This window comes from Gorilla gorilla, chromosome 9 (assembly GCF_029281585.2).
Source record: "Gorilla gorilla gorilla isolate KB3781 chromosome 9, NHGRI_mGorGor1-v2.1_pri, whole genome shotgun sequence".
Lineage (NCBI taxonomy): Eukaryota > Metazoa > Chordata > Mammalia > Primates > Hominidae > Gorilla > Gorilla gorilla.
The window spans coordinates 53,833,915-53,853,686 of record NC_073233.2 but is presented as its reverse complement, the minus strand read 5'-3'; the positions used below and the strand labels follow the sequence as shown (position 1 = coordinate 53,853,686).

General features: G+C 51.9%; 1 protein-coding gene across 1 annotated transcript; it reads left to right on the top strand.

The window, feature by feature from the left end:
- The first annotated feature begins 6,543 nt into the window (after positions 1 to 6,543).
- RAPSN (receptor associated protein of the synapse) lies at positions 6,544 to 18,763 on the top strand. The gene is made up of 8 exons (XM_055354902.2): positions 6,544 to 7,744; positions 8,362 to 8,700; positions 13,683 to 13,841; positions 14,590 to 14,688; positions 14,778 to 14,900; positions 15,299 to 15,352; positions 17,594 to 17,793; positions 18,485 to 18,763. Exons 1-8 carry the CDS (start codon positions 7,553 to 7,555, stop codon positions 18,555 to 18,557), a joined length of 1,239 nt encoding a protein of 412 aa, XP_055210877.1. The 5' UTR covers positions 6,544 to 7,552; the 3' UTR covers positions 18,558 to 18,763.
- The last annotated feature ends 1,009 nt before the right edge of the window (positions 18,764 to 19,772 follow it).

The window sequence follows — 19,772 nt, the reverse complement described above, 5'->3', positions numbered from 1 at the left end:
ATTGCGCCAGTGCACTTCAGCCTGGGCGACAGAGTGAGACTCCGTCTCAAGAATAATAATAATAATAAAATAAAAATCACACCGTAATATACAGAATGTTCTGCAGCTTGTTTTTTTTTTTTTTTTTTTTTAGAAGGAGTCTCACTCTTGTTAGCCAGGCTGGAGTGCAGTGGCACGATCTCGGCTCACTGCAACCTCTGCCTCCCGGGTTCAAGCGATTCTCCTGCCTCAGCCTCCTGAGTAGCTGGGATTAACAGGTGACCGCCACCATGCCCAACTAATTTTTTGTATTTATTAGAGACCAGGTTTCACCATGTTGGTCGGGTTGGTCTTGAACTCCTGACCTCAGGTGATCCACCTGCCTCGGCCTCCCAAAATGCTGGGATTACAGCCGTGAGCCACCGCGCCCAGTCTGCGGCTTGCTTTTTTAAGTTACTATGCCCTGGGCTCCCTCCCATCTGGGTACACAGGTATCTACTGCTTCCTTATTTAGAGTCTACATAGCACTTCATGGTTATGAACACCCTTCTATCAGACACAGATTCTTTCTAGTTTTTCACTATCGTAAATAATAAGCCAATAGAGGGATGTTAGTTCAATGGCTTCTTTTCAAAGCAAGTTATCTTATCATCTCATTTGATTTTCACAGAAAACTTGCCAGAGAGGTGATATCTTTTTTTTTTTTTTTTTTTTTTTTGGAACAGAGTCTCGCTCTATCGCCAGGCTGGAGCGTAGTGGTGCAATCTTTACTCACTGCAACCTCCGCCTCCCGGGTTCAAGCGATTCTCCTCCTTCAGCCTCCCACGTAGCTGGGACTACAGGCACGCACCACCATGCCAGCTAATTTTTGTATTTTTAGTAGAGACGGGGTGTCACCATGTTGGGCAGGATGGTCTCGATCTCTTGACCTTGTGATCCGCCTGCCTCAGCCTCTTAAAGTGCTGGGATTACAGGCGTGAGCCACCACGCCCGGCCCATATCTTTTTAATTGGGGAAACTAACTTGGTAAGATGGGGAGACTTCCCAAGAATCCTGATAGTCGTGGTAGAGGGACCTTGGGACTGTCCCCTTCAGTTACATTTCGTCATGCATCTGGAGCAGGGGCTGCAACTGTGATGTACTCGTGTGAAAGGAGGCCAGCATAAGACAAGTGGCATTTGGCTTCAGTGTCAAGGTGAGAACAGGGAGTCAGGGGTGCATGGTTCCAATGAATGAATTGGTAAGACATTCATGGTCTCTTGGGGCCAGACCCCGACTACTTGAGTGGTTGGTAGGCAGTCAAGGTCTGAGCATGCGTGAGTTTCCACTTTTTTTTTTTTTTTTTTTTTTTTTGAGACAGAGTTTTCCTCTTGTCACCCAGGCTGGAGTGCAATGGCACAATCTCGGCTCACTGCCACCTCCACCTCCCAGGTTCAAGCAATTCTCGTGCCTCTGCCTCCTGAGTAGCTGGGACCACAGGTGCATGCCACCATGCCTGGCTAATTTTTTCTATTTTCCATGGAGACGAAGTTTCATCATATTGGCCAGGCTGGTCTCGAACTCTTGAGCTCAGGTGATCTGCCAGCCTCAGCTTCCCAAAGTGCTGGGATTACAGGAGTGAGCCCCTGCACCAGGCCAAGCTTCCACTCTTCAAGAAAAGCAAGGAAATGTAGATTTTTATGTAAAATCTCCTAGATAACAAATGTTGCCAACCAACTCAGAAATATTTAGTCCTCACATGCCAGAGTGTGACTCTTACTTCAGGCCCAAACTTAATTTTCTACTTTTGATTATAAAACAGGGATCTAAAATGTGAGGTGTGCAGCTGGTACCTGGCCCAGCAGGCACTCTGGTGATAGCCCTGAATCCCCCGACTGTCTCACCACCTTGTGAGGTTAAGTGGCCCTGAAAAGACCATTTCATTTTGTGGCTGTTCCCTAACACCTTCCAGGGCTTTTCATCTACTGGGCATTGGTAAGCAAGTCTTAACTCTTTACCCTCTCCTTAATACATGCCTTCTGCCCACCCAGGCTACAGCTTTGGATAAGTTCCCAGTGACTTTGCTGTGCTTCAGGTAAAGATCGCAATGAATTCCGGAAAACTATTGTTCTGTTCTCCACTTTCTCCATCTCCCTTGTCCTCGCCTCCTTTCTAGTACAGTATAATGGTTAAGAATGGGAGTCCTGGCCAGGTGTGTTGACTCACACCTGTAATCCCAGCACTTTGGGAAGCCGAGGCAGGCATATCACCTGAGGTCAGGAGTTCGAGACCAGCCTGGACAACATGATGAAACCCCGTCTCTACTAAAAATACAAAAAAAAAAAAAAAATTAGCCAAGAGTGGTGGCACGTACCTATAATTCCAGCTACTCAGGAGGCTGAGGCACGAGAATCGCTTGAACCCGGGAGGTGGAGGTTGCAGTGAGCCAGGATTGCGCCACTGCACTCCAGCCTCGGCAACAGAGCTAGATTCCATCTCAAAAAAAAAAAAAAAAAGAACGAGACTCCTACGACCACACTGCTTCTGGTCCCAGCTGTCTAGGACCAGCAGATGGCAGTGTAGTCTTGGGCAGGTCACCTTACCTCTCCATGCCTCAGTTTCCTCATTTGTAAACTGGAAGAAATGCTTAACTCAGAAAATGTTAGAATGTTAGATAGGATTCTCTGTTGGTCTCCTCTTACCTTGCCAGGGGCCGTGCCGTTAGTTACTAGTAGTACAAAGACAAGTAAACTACAGTCGCTGATTTCTGGAAAACGTGCTCAGAAATGAAATTTTTGAGGCCGGGCATGGTGGCTCACGGGAGGCTGAGGCGGGCAGATCACTTAAGGCCTAAAGTTCGAGACCAGCCTGGCCAACATGGTGGAACCCCGTCTCTACTAAAACTGCAAAACTTAGCCAGGTGTGGTGGTGCTCGCCTGTAATTCCAGCTTTTTGGGAGGCTGAGGCAGGAGAATTGCTTGAACCCAGGAGGCAGAGGTTGCAGTGAGCCGAGATCCCACTGTGTCCGCAGTTGGTTCCTTCTAGTGGGTTCGTGGTCCCGCTGACTTCAAGAATGAAGCCGTGGACCTCTGTGGTGAGTGTTACAGCTGTTAAAGGTGGTGCAGACTCAAAGAGTGAGCAACAGCAAGATTTATTGTGGAGAGCAAAAGAACAAAGCTCCCACAGCGTGGAACAGAACCTGAGCGGGTTGCTGCTGCTGGCTTGTTGGGGGGGGTGGGGATGGGCTGGTGGGGGAGGCAGCTTTTATTCCTTTATTTGTCTCCGCCCATGTCCTGCTGATTGGCCCATTTTACAGACCACTGATTGGTCCATTTTACAGGGTGCTGATTGGTCCATTTTACAAATCTCTAGCTAGCTACGGAGCACCGATTGGTGTGTTTTTACAGAGCACTGATTGGTGCATTTTACAAACCTCTAGTTAGCTACAGAAAAGTTCTCCAAGTCACCACTCCACCCAGGAAGTCCAGCTGGCTTCACCTCTCACCACCACGGGCACTCCAGCCTGGGCGACAAGAGTGAAAAACTCCATCTCAAAAAAAATAATAATAATAAAGAAGAAATGAAATGTTTCAAGGAAACATAAGGTACTCTGCTACCTAGAATAAGCAAGTATGGGCATATTCCCATCACTGAAGTCAGATGAGCAAAGACCTGTCTCAGGGAAAGGACAGCTTGATCCCATCAAGTTTTCAAGTTTTGAGGTCATTTGAGTTCCCCAGGAAAGAGGAAGGCTGTGGTCCCCAACTCTGTTGGGGTGTAGATGCAGGCCACCCTTCCTCCATTCCTTCCTGCCAGAGACTCAATGTGAATAGTGTCTGGGCCTTGGAGTGGGGAGAATCTGCTGGCCCTTCACACCTTCCCTGTGGGCCCAGCTTCCCTCCCATCTGCAGCTCAGCATCAACCCAGGCCTCCCTGAGATGAGAGAAGACCCCAGCCAGCTCTCCCTCCCTTTCCCAGGCTTAGGAGCACTCCTGTGGGGAGTCCAGGTGGCCTTGCCTAGCCACCTGTCCCAGGGCCTGCTCCCACTCTGCCTCTGTTGAGCCTGGGGCATTTGCCTTCTGACCCCCAGAGCGCCCCCTCTGACCCGCTGGGCTCTCAGGAAGCAGGCCGTGTAGTTGCTCTGAATGTCCCGGTGAAGCCGTCTTTCCTCCCCTTCTTCGCCATTCACCGATATTTGACATTTATTGAGGGGCCACAGTGTGCCGGGCCTTGCTCTGGGAATACAGTCAGTAATGAAGGAGACAAAGTCCTGCCCTGGGTTAGGGCCCAGCCATATGACCTCATTTGAGTGAAGAATAAAGACATTCAGCAAACAACCTCACTAATATAAAATTATAGAGAGGCTGGGCATGGTGGCTCACGCCTGTAATCCCAGCACTTTGGGATGCTGAGGCCAGCTGATCACTTGAGCACAGGAGTTCGAAACCAGCCTGGCCAACATGGTGAAACCCCGTCTCTACTAAAAATATAAAAATTAGCTGGGCGTGGTGGCATTGCCTGTAATGCCAGCTACATGTACATGAATTTTTTATTTTTTTGAAACAGGGTCTCGCTCTGTCACCCAGGCTGGAGTGTAGTGGCATGATTGCGGCTCACTGCAGTCTGAGCTCCTAGGCTCAAGCGATTCTCCTGCCTCAGCCTCGTGAGTAGCTGGGACCACAGCTGTGCACCACCACACCCAGCTAATTTTTTTTTTTTTTTTGTATTTTTTGTAGATATGGGGTCTCGCTATGTTTCCCAGGCTGGTCTCCAACTCCTGGGCTCAAGTGATCTGCCTGCTTCAGCCTCCTAGTGTGCTGGGATTACAGGCGCGCCCAGCCCAATTTGTACATGAATTTTTATAGCATCATTATTCACAGTAGCCAAAAATGAAACAACCCAAATGCCCATTAACTGCTGAATCAATAAAATGTATATCCAGACAATGAGTATTAACCAACCACAATAAGTAATGAAGTTCTGATACGGTTGAAAACATAGTTGAATCTTGAAAACATTATACCAAGTTAAAGAAGCCAGTCACAGATGACCACATATTGTATGATTCTATTCCTGTGAAGGGTCCACAATAGACAGGTCCATAGACACCAGGTGGCTTAAATAACAGAAATTTATTTTCTCACAGTTCTGGACGCTAGAAGTCCAAGATCAAGGAATTGGCAGAGTTGGTTTCATTCTACGGCCTTGCTCCTGGGCTTGTAGATAGCCATCTTCTCCCTGTGTCTTCACGTGCTCTTCTTCTATGTGACTGTGTCCTTTTTAAACATTTATTGTGGGCCAGGTGCGGGGGCTCACGCCTGTAATCCCAACACTTTGGGAGGCAGAGGTGGGCAGATCACGAAGTCAGGAGTTCCAGACCAGCCTGACCAACATGGTGAAACCCCGTCTCTACTAAAAATACAAAAATTAGCCAGGTGTGGTAGTGCGCAGCTGTAATCCCAGCTACTCGGGAGGCTGAGGCAGGAGAATCATTTGAACCTGGGAGGTGAAGGTTGCAGTGTGCCAAGATGGCACCACCGCACTCCAGCCTGGGTGACAGAGGGAAAGTGTCTCAAAAAAAAGTATTGTGGTCAGGCATGGTGGCTCACGCCTATAACCCCAATACTTTGGGAGGCTCTGAGGCAGGTGGATCAACTGAGGTCAGGAGTTCAAGACCAGCCTGACCAACATGGTGAAACCCTGTCTCTACTAAATACAAAAACTTAGCCAGGCGTGGTGGCATACACCTGTCATCCCAGCTACTTGGGAGGCTGAGGCAGGAGAATTGCTTGAACCCGGGAGGTAGAAGTCTCAGTGAGCTGAGATTGTGCCACTGCACTCCAGCCTATGCAACAAGAGCAAAACTCCGTCTCAGAAATAAAATAATTTTTAAAAATAAAAATTTATTGTTTATTTATTTTTTGAGACAAGGTCTTGCTCTGGTGCTCAGGCTGGAGTGCAGTGGCACAATCACGGCTCACTGAAACCTCCACCTCCAGGAGTTCAAGACCAGCCTGGGCAACATGGTGAAACCCATCTCTACAAAAACTAGACAGCTGTGGTCTCAGCTACCCAGGAGACTGAGGTGGGAGGGTCACTTGAGCCTAGGAGGTAGAGGTTGCAGTGAGCTGTGACTGCACCACTGCACTCCAGCCTAGGTGACAGAGTGAGACCCTGTCTCAAAAAAAGGGGGGAGGGGATACCAGTCTTAACTGGATGAAGTACCATGTGACTTCATTTTACCTTAATTACCCTTTAAAGACCCTGTCTCCAAAGACAGTCACCTTATGAGATACTGAGTGTTAGGACTTAAACATATGCGTTTGGTTGCGGGGGGACATGATTCAGTCATATCAAGGTGGGGAATGGAGTGGTGTAACTGCTGATGGGTGTGCGTCTCCTTTTTGGGGTGATTAAAATGTTCTGGAATTAGTGGCAATTAATGTGCATCTCTGTGAATATACTAAAAACCACTGAATTGCCCAGCCAGAAAGGATAAACTTTTGCCCTGGGGCAGGAAGAAGGCTGGCATGCAGAGAGAGGAGAAAGGGGGGCTGGATGAGCTGGCCTGCTAGCGGGGGCCCCAATACTACATAAGACCTTGCCCTTCTCCACAGTATCTGGTGTTAAATCTCATTATGAGGATCCTTTCAGCCCGGGGTTGGGATTGGAAGTGAGACATTGAAACTTCAAGGGCTGAGTTCTGGCCCGGGTGGGGATTTGCCATGGAGCAAAATAGCCTCTTGCAGCACATACGGGGTTTCCTGTGCCGGGCACTGTCCTAAGTCCTTCTCAACTCTTTCGTCATTGAGTTCTCATAGCAGTCCAGTGAGCCAGGTACCATTCCTCTCTTCAGTCCACGGTGCCAGGTCACTTGGCTAGGGTCCCACTGGGAGTTCGAAGGAAGCCAGGCTAGAGCTCAGGCCTTTCACCAGCTGGAGGTCTTTCCCAGACTCTCTAAGGTGAGAGTTGGTGAATGGTGTCAGCCTGGGCCTGGATGAGTGACCCACGGTGCTCAGTGAATTTCAGGAACAGAGCCAGGGGATGCTGCGGTCGGGGGTGTCTTGATGGGGGAGAAGCAGGGCTGGGCGCTCACCTGGCTTCTCCGGACCTGCAGGTCCAGCCTCGCTCTCCTTCCCCCAAGCACCTCTGGCCCAAGGCCTGCCCACTTGCTGGAGCTGGCCCCTTGGTAAGGCTGCTGGGAGGGCCCGTGCTGCCAGGGCGGTCAGGGTCAGTGTCGGAGGTGCCGAAGGGACGCCCAAGGGGGTGCCCAGGTGGCAAGGTGCCTGTATGCTCAGGGAAGCCACGTCCCAGCTCGTGGGTGGGTGCAGCAGAGGCCCACATGACCTTGCTGCTGACATTCCTCAGAGGCCATGTGGCCCCAACTGGCAGCGACAGCTGCAGACAGGCTGAACCAGCTTTGTTCCCAGGGTGGCGCCTGCTCTCCATCCAGGCCCCACTCCGGCTCCCACCCGATGCTGCTTTTGTTCCCATGTTTCGGGAGGCAGCTGGCACTGTGATTCCTGCCCCATGAGTGCCTAGAAGCACGGAGCCACCAGGGATCACCCCACGTGGGGCACAGGGCTTGGGGAGGATGGGGCAGGACCAGACCAAGCAGCAGATCGAGAAGGGGCTCCAGCTGTACCAGTCCAACCAGACAGAGAAGGCATTGCAGGTGTGGACAAAGGTGCTGGAGAAGAGCTCGGACCTCATGGGGCGCTTCCGCGTGCTGGGCTGCCTGGTCACGGCCCACTCGGAGATGGGCCGCTACAAGGAGATGCTGAAGGTGGGTCTACCCGGCCTGGGGGCGTTCGAGGGTCAGGCTGGGGCTGGATGTCACCCAGGCTCCCCAGTCCCCTCTCGGCCTCCTCGGGTTCCCCTGTGTCCCACAGGCTGGCAGCCAGGGCCCGAGGCTCTGAATTTATATCTAAGGCCCTGAGTCTTAGATACTGAGTCTTGGCATCAGATTCAGGCCTGTGGCCTTGAACTGTGGTGCCCGAGTCTCTGAGACTGAGGTTCTCCAGCCTCAGGGTCGAGGGTTTGTGGGTCTCAAGCCCATTGTAGGTTTCAGCCTTCCTGTCTGGTGTTCTGTATCTGAGCCTGGCGGGGTGTGGGCTCCAGGGTTGCGGCTGGGGGTGGGTGGGTGGTGGAGACTCCAGATCTGAGGCTTGGGATAGAAGGTGAAGGCTGCGAGCCTGAGCTTGGGAGGTGAGGCTGGGGTGTAGCGAAGGTAGCTGAGGCTGGCGGGTAGAAGCTCTGGGTCTGAAGCTTTGGGATCTGCTGCTTTGGGTGTGAGGCTGGGGGGTGGGTGTGGGGCCTCCAGGTCTGAGCCTGCAGTGCAGGCTGGGGTCCAAGGCTCAGAGTCCAGGCTGAGCACCACCTGCCCACCGTCGCGGTGTGCAGTTCGCTGTGGTCCAGATCGACACGGCCCGGGAGCTGGAGGATGCCGACTTCCTCCTGGAGAGCTACCTGAACCTGGCACGCAGCAACGAGAAGCTGTGCGAGTTTCACAAGACCATCTCCTACTGCAAGACCTGCCTTGGGCTGCCTGGTACCAGGGCAGGTGCCCAGCTCGGAGGCCAGGTCAGCCTGAGCATGGGCAATGCCTTCCTGGGCCTCAGCGTCTTCCAGAAGGCCCTGGAGAGCTTCGAGAAGGCCCTGCGCTACGCCCACAACAATGATGACGCCATGCTCGAGTGCCGCGTGTGCTGCAGCCTGGGCAGCTTCTATGCCCAGGTCAAGGTGGGCCTGCACCCCAGGGGGACAGCAGTGGAGGGTTTTGGGGCTCCCCTCTCATGAGGCACACACCCTGTGGCACTACCTCATTCAGTCCTCCTTTTAGGGAGGGCTGAGGAGAGTAAGAATCAGAGAGCAAAAAGGCTTATCCAGGAAGGTAACAATTTGGCCAGGAAGCCAGCAAGGGCAGAGCCAGGATTCAAACCTTGATCTGTCTGACTTCCTGGAGGAATAATGGGAGGCTCCTCTGTGAGGACAGGCCAGCGGCCTGCACTGCCATGTTTGCTGTGTGGTCTTGGGCAAGTCACCTCTCCTCTCTGAACCTTGGGAGAGATCTGTAAAATGAAGGAGAATAGGACTCACCTTACAGTGGGGTTGTATGGAGTCAGTCATCAAATATTTATTGACCAGCTACTGTATCCCAAGACTGTTGACCCAGGGTGTAGCAGTGAGAAAAACAGCCAAGTCCCCGTCCTCATGAGGGTTGCATTCTAGTTGGGGAAGAAAGACGATCAACACAGTCAGGAAGTCAAGTGGTTAGGAGAAAGCGAAGTGGGGCAAAGGGCTGGCAGCACTGGGCATGGGGGTGTCATAATTTCAAATATAGTGGTCGGAGGGCCTCGCAGAGGTGATGTTTGATGGCTTGAAGAAGAGAGGGTGCGCCATGCAAAAATCTGGTGAGAGAGCATTCTAGGCAAAAATGGGCGAACCCCTAAAGCCAAGCTGGACCCTGGGGGAGCATCCTGGAATGTTTCCTGGAATGTTCCAGGAAGGACAGAGGCCAGCATGGCTGCCAGGCATGTCTCAGGTGTGTGCGGAGGTAGAGAGGTGAGAGGAGGAGGGCCAACTGTGAAGGAACTGATAGGGTCAGCCACAGCAGGTTCTGATCCTGGGTATTTTTTGGCGGGGGCAGGGGCAGAGTTTTGCTCTTGTCACCCAGGCTGGAGTGCAGTGGTGCCATCTCGGCTCACTGCAACCTCCGCCTCCTGGGTTCAAGCGATTCTCCTGCCCCAGCCTCCCAAGTAGCTGGGACTACAGGCGTATACCACCACGCCCGGCTAATTTTTGTGTTTTTAGTAGAAATGGGGTTTCACCATGTTGGCCAGGCTGGTCTTGAACTCCTGACCTCAGGGATCCGCCCGTCTTGGCCTCCCAAAGTTCTGGGATTACAGGCGTGAGCCACCGCACCCAGCCGACCCTGGGTATTTTTGTTCCCTTTCCCCTCAGGTATCTGTGCTGTGCTTGGTCCATGGGGGATTTAATGCCTGGCCCCAGTAGATGCTTAATAAATCTTGGAGTTAGTGAGTGGATAAATGCTGATGGATCCAAGGTGGGATGGGAGGAAACGAGTCACCAAGGATGACAGCCAGGACTTTGTTTTTAGGAAGCAGATGTAAGGGGGAGCCATTCAGTGAGATGAGATAGGACTGGGGCGGGACAGGGGTTTTTAAAAACCTTTTTAATTCTGAAGAAAAGTAAGCTAGGCATGGTGGCTCACACTTGTAATCCTAGCACTTTGAGAAGCTGAGGGGTGAGGATCGCTCAAGACCAGGAGTTCCAGACCAGCGTCTACAAACAGTTTTTTTTTTTTTAATTTGGCAAGGCTCATGCCTATAATCTGAGCACTTTGAGAGGCCAAGCAGAAGGATTGCTTGAGCCCAGGAGTTTGAGAGCAGCTTGAGTCGCATAGCAAGACCCCATCTGCACAAAACTTTAAAAATGAACCAGACATGGTGGCTCACACCTATTGTTTCAGCTACTCAGGAGGCTGAGGCGGGAGGATCGCTTAAGCCCAGGAGTTTGAGGCTGCAGTGAGCCATGAGTGCTCCACTGCACTCCAGCCTGGGCAACAGAGCAAGACCCTGTGTGAGAGAGAAAAAAAAAGCCCAAGTGTGGGCTTGTGGGGTGTTCATTGCTAGTGGGATATCCGTGCTTCTAAATCTTTTCAGTTATCAGAATAACTGAAGTTTATACTGACATTTCCAATTCAAATCTAATGTTTCAGGAGCTCTCCTTAACTTATTTTAAACTTGATTGTCTTTTCTCTTAGATGAAAAATCTTAGTTTCTAACCACATAATTAAATATTTGCTTTACCCTACAAAATACGTAAAATAATTCCAAAAGACAATACCAATATTACTCTAGAAAATAAAGACAACTGAATGAAGTTTAAGATTTATTTGCTGTTCTTTTGGCTTTTTTTTTTTTTTTTTTTTTTTTTGAGACAGTCTTGCTCTGTTGCCTAGGCTGGAGTGCAGTGGCTCAATCTCGGCTCACTGCAACTTCTGCCTCCCGGGTTCAAGCAATTCTCCTGGCTCAGCCTTCCGAGTAGCTGGGACTACCGGCACACGCCACTATGCCCAGCTAATTTTCTGTATTTTTAGTAGAGAACGGGGTTTCACCATGTTGGCCAGGATGGTCTCAATCTCTTGACCTGGTGATCCACCCGCTTCAGCCTCCCAAAGTGCTGGGATTACCGGTGTGAGCCACTGTGCCCAGCCTTGTTTTTGTAATATATCCCACTATGGGTAAATTGAGTACTTTTGTTCCAAAGTCATTGAAATAATATACATATTTTTTTTTAGAGACGGAGTCTTACTCTGTCACCCAGGCTGGAGTGCAGTGGCACGATCTCGGCCACTGCACCCTCCGCCTCCCAGGTTCACGCCATTCTCCTGCCTCAGCCTCCCGAGTAGCTGGGACTACAGGCGCCTGCCACCACGCCCCGCTAATTTTTTTTGTGTGTGTATTTCTAGTAGAGACGGGGTTTCACCATGTTAGCCAGGATGGTCTGGATCTCTTGACCTTGTAGTCCACCCACCTCGGCCTCCCAAAGTGCTGGGATTACAGGCATAAGCCACTGCGCCTGGCCAAAATAATTATTTGTGTGTGTGGTTGTAGTAATATGACACACAGTTAGGGACATTTATTTACTTTTTTTTTTTTTTTTGAGACAGTGTCTTGCTCTGTTGCCCAGGCTGGAGTGCAGTGGCGCAATCTCGGCTCACTGCAACCTCTGTCTCCCAGATTCAAGTGATTCTCCTGCCTCAGCCTCCCAAGTAGCTGGGACCACAGGCACTTGTCACCACACCTGGCTAGTTTTTTTGTATTTTAGTGGAGATGGGGTTTCACCATATTAGCCAGGATGGTCTCGATCTCCTGACTTCGTGATCTGCCCACCTCGGCCTCCCAAAGTGCTGGGATTACAGGCATGAGCCACTGCACCCAGCCTTAGGTTTTTGTTTGTTTGTTTGTTTTTGTTTTTTTTGAGACAGGATCTTGCTCTGTCACCCAGGATGGAGTGCAGTGGCTCAATCACGGTTCACTGTAACCTAAAACTCCTGTGTTCAAGCGATCCTCCCTCCTCAGCTTCCTGAGTAGCTGGGACTACAGGCACATTCTTCCACATCTGGCTAATTTTTAAATTTTTTATAGAGACAGTGGTCTTGCAATGTTGCCCAGGTTGATCTTGAACTCCTGGCCTCAAGCTGTTCTCCCAACTCAGCTTCCCCGAGTGCTGGGATTACAGACATGAGCCATTGCACCTGACCTCCATTTTCTATTTTTAGGTATTTTTCAAATTAAATTTAATTTTTTAACCTGTAAAACATTTATATGGCTTCAAATTTAAAAGTATGTAATAAGGCATATTAGGAAAAGGGTTTTTTGGGGGGGTTATTGACACTTCTCTTTTGGTCATGTTAACTTGGAGCTGCTTGTTAAATATTAAGTGAAAGATCAAATAGATTTACCTTGAAAAAGAACAGTGAAATGGGGCTTTAGCTGAAGGGAAATGACGTCAAGAGAAGGTGGGTTAGTTTTCTTTTTTCTTTCCTTCTTTTCTTTTCTTTTTTTTTTTTTTTTTTTTTTTGTGAGACAGAGTCTGCCTCTGTCACCCAGGCTGGAGTGCAGTGGTGCAATCTCAGCTCACCGTATCCTCGACCTCCTGTGCTCAAGTGATTCTCCCACCTCAGCCTCTTGAGTAGCTTGGAACTACAGGCGTGCACCACCATGCACAGCTGATTTTATTTTTGTAGAGACAGGGTCTCACTAAGTTGCCCAGGCCATTCTCCAACTCCTGTGCTCAAGCGATCCTCCTGTCTTGGCCTCCCAAAGTGCTGGGATTCCAGGCGTGAACCACTGTGCCTGGCCCAGTTTTTATTTTTTAAATGAGATGAGAAATGCCAGACATGTTTGCACGTGGATGGGAAAGATTCTGTAGAAAGAGAACCTGACGATGCAGAGACTGCTCATCGGGGGCTGGCATTTGATGGGAACAGGAGCCATCCTCCACAGTGACAGGAAAGGAGGCAGGGAGCGTGGGAGCAGAGGTGCGGAGATGGGAGATCTGGTGGAGACAGGAGGGGAAGGAGCTTCTCCCTGATTTTCTTCCTTTTCCTCGTGGAGTTGAGGCGAGGTCATCAGCTGACCATGGGCAGGTAGAAAATGCATTTGGAAGCTTGAGGAGAAAGTACAAGCCAATGGTTGCATCGCCTCGCTGAGTCTGTCTGATGTTCTTTTGAGCCTGTTGTGCTGCCAGTCTGCCACTGAGCTTCAGTGAACACCTGCTTCCGGGTGCCAGCAGGCAAGCTCTAGTGGAGGGATCTGGTATCTCCCATCCCTGTGCATCTCTGAAGCTGAGGAGCCCATTTGGCATTGGGAGAAAAGAGAAGCCAACTGTATTTTCTTGTCTTTTCATTCATTCACTCAACAAATATTTATTGTGCATCTACCAAGTGCCAAGAACTGTGCTAGGCTCTTGGGATGCGTCACAAACCAGATGAGAATCCCTGAGTCCACGGAGCGACACCTTTGCGCTGGCTGTTCCCTCTACCGGGCCACTCTTGTCCTGGATGTCACAATGAATGAGCAGACACTCGGGCCCCCTGCCCCTACCTGCTGTTAGAGAAACCTAGCCCAGGAGCCCTTGACTTGGGGCAGCCTCTGCCACTCAGTTTGCCTCCTTCCATTCCATGTCCCCTGCAGGACTACGAGAAAGCCCTGTTCTTCCCCTGCAAGGCGGCAGAGCTTGTCAACAACTATGGCAAAGGCTGGAGCCTGAAGTACCGGGCCATGAGCCAGTACCACATGGCCGTGGCCTATCGCCTGCTGGGCCACCTGGGCAGTGCCATGGAGTGTTGTGAGGTGGGGCAGCGGGGAAGGGGGCAGGTCGGGGATGAGGTGGTGTGGGCCAGGGGCTGGGGCCTGGGACAGCAGGGCTTCCTTCTTCCAAATCAGCCCCTGGAAGCCCCCTAGGGCTTGCCTCTGGCCCAGCCTCTCTACAGGCGTGCACCACCATGCACAGCTAATTTTATTTTTGTAGAGACGGGGTCTCACTAAGTCACCCAGGCCTTCTCCAACTCCTGTGCTGAAGCGATCCTCGTGTCTTGGCCTCCCAAAGTGCTGGGATTCCAGGCATGAGCCACTTGTGCCTGGCCCAGTTTTTATTTTTTAAATGAGATGAGCTCTCTACAGCTGAGCCCCTGAAGGAAACATTTGTACCCCATCCTCATCCCAAACCCACTCCCTTCCAATCCGTCTGCAGGGGAGGGGGCTTCCTTCTGCCCCAACACCCTATATGGGGTACTTTGAAGGGTAGAGACGGAAGAGGGCCAGTTTCTGGAGTCCCACTGGCCTGGGTTCACATCCCAGCTTTGTCACTTACTGGGTGACCCCAGTCAAGTCACTTCTCTTTGAGCCTCACTTTCCACCCACCTTGCTGGGTGCTGTGACTTCAGTGGTTCAGTGTGTGAGCCCTCAGCACCATGATAGATTCACTAGGCTCTAAGGATGTTGCTTCCCTGGGCTGTCCCTTCAGAGGGGCCTGTTGAGGGGAGGGCACTCCAGTGGTGGTGGCAGAGGAATAGGCCTGAGCCACTGGCCTCCCTCGCAGGAGTCTATGAAGATCGCGCTGCAGCATGGGGACCGGCCACTGCAGGCGCTCTGCCTGCTCTGCTTCGCTGACATCCACCGGAGCCGTGGGGACCTGGAGGTGAGGTCACCGGGATGCAGGGGCTGGGGGCAGGGGGCAGGGGCACAGGCCTGATGCAGCCTGATTCCATCCCCCACCTGGCTCTGCAGACAGCCTTCCCCAGGTACGACTCCGCCATGAGCATCATGACCGAGATCGGAAACCGCCTGGGGCAGGTGCAGGCGCTGCTGGGTGTGGCCAAGTGCTGGGTGGCCAGGAAGGCACTGGACAAGGTGAGGTCGGGCCTTTCCCACAGCCTCCAGCCCTCCCAGCGCTCCCCACTTGGGGCCAGTAGGTCAGCCGGCTCTTTCAGCCACTTTGTCTGACGTCAGCCTCACCCTGATCCTACGAGGCCAGGACATTCCTGGTCATTTTCCAGGCTCAGAGAAGGCCCATCACTTGCCCCAGGACCCACAGCTAGTAAAGGGCTGGAACCCTGGGTAAACTGAGGCAGGAGGTCACTTGCCCACACAGCCCCTATGACTGTGCCCTAGTCTCTTCCTGCTGCCTTCACACACAGGGCAGCTGCCATGTCACCCTCCCTAGGCCTGCCCCCCTACCCTGTGCTTCCCTGTGAGCAAGGCCTGTCAGACAGCTCTGCCCGCAGCCCTGGCCTATGCTCACCTTCCAGGCTCTGGATGCCATCGAGAGAGCCCAGGATCTGGCCGAGGAGGTGGGGAACAAGGTCAGACTTGATTCTGTGTCCTGGATCTGGGGTCAAGGGCCCAAGTGGGGAACTTGGGTCTGGGGAAGGGCCTTCCTGAGCCTACTCACGTCATGAACCCTTCCTGATGCTGGGAGCTGCCTGCAGCCAACCCCATACTCTGGCTCTTTCTCTGCCACACACAGAGCACTTCTGAGGGCAGGGCAGAAGTTTCATAGCTTGGAGGATAGCAGAATTCCTCAGAAGCTTCCTGATGTTGATTAAAACTCCTAACAGTGGGCTGGACACGGTGGCTCACATCTATAATCCTAGCATTTTGGGAGGCCGAGGTAGGAGGATCACTTGAGCCCAGAAGTTCGAGAGCAGCCTGGGCTACATAATGAGACCCATGCTCTAAAAAAAAAAAGAAAAGAAAAGAAAAGAAAAAAACATTTTTGAGATTGAGTTTCGCTCTTGTCTCCCAGGCTGGAGTGCAATAGCGCGATCCCAGCTTACTGCAACCTCTGCCTCCCAGGTTGAAGTGATTCTCCTGCCTCAGCCTCCTGAGTAGCTGGGATTATAGGCACCCGCCACCACACTGGGCTAATTTTTGTATTTTTTGTAGAGATGGGGATTCACTGTGTTGGCCAGGCTTGTCTCAAACTCCTGACCTCAGGTGATGCACCTGCCTCGGCCTCCCAAAGTGCTGGGATTACAGGCATGAGCCACCAGGCCTGGCCTCTACAAAAAATGTTTAAAAATTAGCCAGCTGTGGTGGCACACACCTGAGGTCCCAACTACTTGGGAGGCTGAGGTGGGAGGACAGCTTGAGCCCAGGAGGTCAAGGCTGCAGTGAGCTGTGATTGCTCCACTGCACTCCAGCCTGGGTAACAGAGTGAGACCTTATCTCAAAACAAACAAAAACTCCTAACAGTGGCCTCCACTCCCTGAGCACTGAGCACACACAGGGTCCTTATGGGTACTGGGTCCAGTCCTCACTCTCTCCCTGTGAGGTGGGTACAGCAAGCCCCATTTTACAGATGAGGAAAAGTGAGGCTCAAAGAGGCGTCCAAGGTCCCACACCTACTAGCTTGTCTGTTTTAACTACAAAGCCCATGTTCCAAATTTAATAATGGTATCTAGTGCTTGCTTTGGCAGCCCATATTCTGAAACTGGAACAATACAGAGAAGATTAGCATGGCCTAAAAACCAAAACCAAGGCCGGGTGCGGTGGCTCACACCTGCATTTTGGGAGGCCGAGGTGGGCAGATCACCTGAGGTCAGCCTGACCAACATGGTGAAACCCCGTCTCTACTAAAAATACAAAAATTAGCCAGGTGTGGTAGTGCACGCCTGTAATCCCAGCTGCTTGGGAGGCTGAGGCAGGAGAATCACTTGAACCCGGGAGGTGGAGGTTGCCATGAACCAAGATTGTGCCACTGTACTCCAGCCTGGGTGACAGAGCAAGACTCCATCTAAAAACAAAAACAAACAAACAAAAAATCGTCATAATCTTATTAAAACCTTAAAATCTTGAAAACAGGTTCACCACTTCTCAAAGCCTTCCAGATGTGCATTTCTATGAGATCCTGTGCACAGTGCAACCAAAATGCCAAAATTTGGTTGGATTATAGCCACTCTGGTTTACCTGGGTATCAGGCTGATCAGAAATGCTGATGAGCTATTGTGTGTATATTTAATTAATAAAAACAGGAAAGCAGATTAATTATTATTTTTTTTGAGACGGAGTTTCACTCTTAGAGCCCAGGCTGGAGTGCAGTGGTGCGATCTCGGCTTACTGCAACCTCCACCTCCTGGGTTCAAGCGATTCTCCTGCCTCAGTCTCCTGAGTAGCAGGGATTACAGGCACTCGCCACCACCCCCGGCTAATTTTTGTATTTTTAGTAGAGATGGGGTTTCGCCGTGTTGGCCAGGCTGGTCTCGAACTCCTGGCCTCAGGTGATCCACCTGCCTCGGCCTCCCCAAGTGCTGGGATTACAGGCATGAGCCACGGCGCCTTGCCGCAAATTATTATGGAGTCTGTGCACCAGGTTTGGTCATAAAATCTTTCAAAAACATGGGGTCTCCAGGCAGTTCTGGGGGGTGAAGACTTCTGATCTCACCCACCCCCTCATTCTGCATGAAAGGAAGCAAGGTCCCAGAGAGGGCAGGACATTTTTCCGAGGTACATCAGCAAGACAGGGAAGTGGCTGAGACTGGAGCCTACCTGCACTGACTTTGTTCTCATCCCCCACTGCCGCTCTCCACTCCTGCGGGCCCCAGCTGAGCCAGCTCAAGCTGCACTGTCTGAGCGAGAGCATTTACCGCAGCAAAGGGCTGCAGCGGGAACTGCGGGCGCACGTTGTGAGGTTCCACGAGTGCGTGGAGGAGATGGAGCTCTACTGCGGCCTGTGCGGCGAATCCATAGGCGAGAAGAACAGCCGGCTGCAGGCCCTACCCTGCTCCCACATCTTCCACCTCAGGTGGGGGCTCCTGGGGGGGTGGACAGGGGTGGGCAGGATCTCTTCGGGGCACTCTAGGGCCCAGCTGGCTTAATCACAGCAATAATACTAATAGCAAACACTTAACCTTGGCCAGGCGTGGTGCCTCACGTCTGTCTCGCAAGCACTTTGGGAGGCCGAGGCGGGCTGATCACTTGAGCCCCAGAGTTCAAGATCATCTTGGCCAACATGGTGAAACCCCGTCTCTACTAAAAATACAAAAATTACCCAGGCATGGTGGTGGGAGCCTGTAATCCCAGCTACTCGGGAGGCTGAGGCAGGAGAATCACTTGAACCCGGGAGGCAGAGGCTGCAGTGAGCTGAGATCTGTGGCCATTCTTTTCATAATCCCCAAAGAGAAGTCAGAGAGGCCCCTCAAAGGTCATTAGGTCGGACGTCCAGGGCCAGACCTGCCCTGGGTCTGGCTCCATCCCATCCTCTCAACTCCCAGCCCCTGCTCTGCCCTGGAGGTCCCTGGGGCAGAGGAGGAGAGGGGCAAGCCGGGTGCAGTGGGAGCCTGGGGGGACCGTCCCCTTCCCTTCCACTGCTGCTGAACAGCCACCAGGATGCATCCCAGCCCCTGCAGAGGGCAGGCAAGGAAGGAAGAGAGGGCCCAGGGCCCGGAGGGAAGGACAGGCCTCAGGGGAGTGGACAGGGCCCTTTGCCTCCCCAGGTGCCTGCAGAACAACGGGACCCGGAGCTGTCCCAACTGCCGCCGCTCATCCATGAAGCCTGGCTTTGTATGACTCCTGGCAGCAGGCGTGGGCTTCCTCCTCGCCACTCCTGCTCTTTCTCCACTGCACGCCAGAGGCCCATTTACTCCTGGGGCAGCTGCCAGGTCATCCTCACCACAGCCAAGGCCTTGGGGCCTGCCCACGGCTGCTCCCCTGGGCCCAGCTCCCCTCCCTGCCTCTTTGTACTTTGCTCTTTATAGAAAAATAAACTGTTTGTACCTGGTCCCAGGGATTCCGACTTTCCATGCCCAAGGTCTGAGGAGTGGGGAGAGTGGGAGTGAGGCGCCCCACGGGAGCTTCCTCAGACGCAAGCGTTTCCTCTGCACATATGTACAAGGGCCTCCAGCAGCCCCTCCAGGAACTTGGGATGCCACAGAGACGCGATCCCTGCAGTGAGAAGCTGACGTGCAGTGGGTGGGAGGGTATATGATAAACAGGAAACACACAGTTTGGAAAGCCTGGTGGGAAGCTGCTATAGACGAATCGTGTCCCCCCAGATTCCCGTGTTGAAGGCTTAGTCCGTTTGGGCTGTTGTAACGAAACAGACTGGGTGGCTTGTAAACAACAGGAATTGATACGTCACAGTTTTGGAGGCTGGGAAGTCCAAGATCAAGGCACCTGCAGATTGGGTGTCTGGTGAGGGCGCACATTCTTGTTCACAGATGGAGTCTTCTTGCTGTGTTCTTGCATGGTGGAAGGGACAAGGAAGTTCTTTGCATTCCTTTTTTTTTTTTTTTCTTTTTGAGACAGGGTCTCACTCTGTCGCCCAGGCTGGAGTGCAGTGGTGAGATCTCAGCTCACTGCAATCTCTGCCTCCCGGGTTCAAGCAGTTCTCCTGCCTCAGCCTCCTGAGTAGCTGGGATTACAGACACGCATCAACACGCCTGGCTAATTTTTGTATTTTTAGTAGAGACAGGGTTTCTCCAAGTTGGCCAGGCTGGTCTCTAACTCCTGACCTCAAAAGATCCACCTGTCTTGGCCTCCCAAAGAGCTGGGATTACAGGCGAGAACAACCATGCCGGGCACAGTCCCTTAATAAGGGCACTAATCCCATTTATAAGGGCTCCACCCTCATGACCTAATTGCCTCCCAAAGGCCTCACCTGCCTAATATGACAGTCCTAGCAGGCTCATATAAAGTGATAAGTTCTTTGTAACAATAAAGAGTAGAGCCTGGTTGTGTGCAGTGGTTCCTGCTTATAATTCCAGCACTTTGGGAGGCCGAGGT

What these genes read in the sequence shown, in the direction of transcription:
- RAPSN (XM_055354902.2), top strand. Translation starts at nt 7,553, where the DNA reads ATGGGGCAGGACCAGACCAAGCAGCAGATCGAGAAGGGGCTCCAGCTG. An exon ending in CCAGGAAGGCACTGGACAAG is followed by an intron (nt 14,901 to 15,298) that starts GTGAGGTCGGGC and finishes CTCACCTTCCAG; the next exon opens with GCTCTGGATGCCATCGAGAG. An exon ending in CCGAGGAGGTGGGGAACAAG is followed by an intron (nt 15,353 to 17,593) that starts GTCAGACTTGAT and finishes TGCGGGCCCCAG; the next exon opens with CTGAGCCAGCTCAAGCTGCA.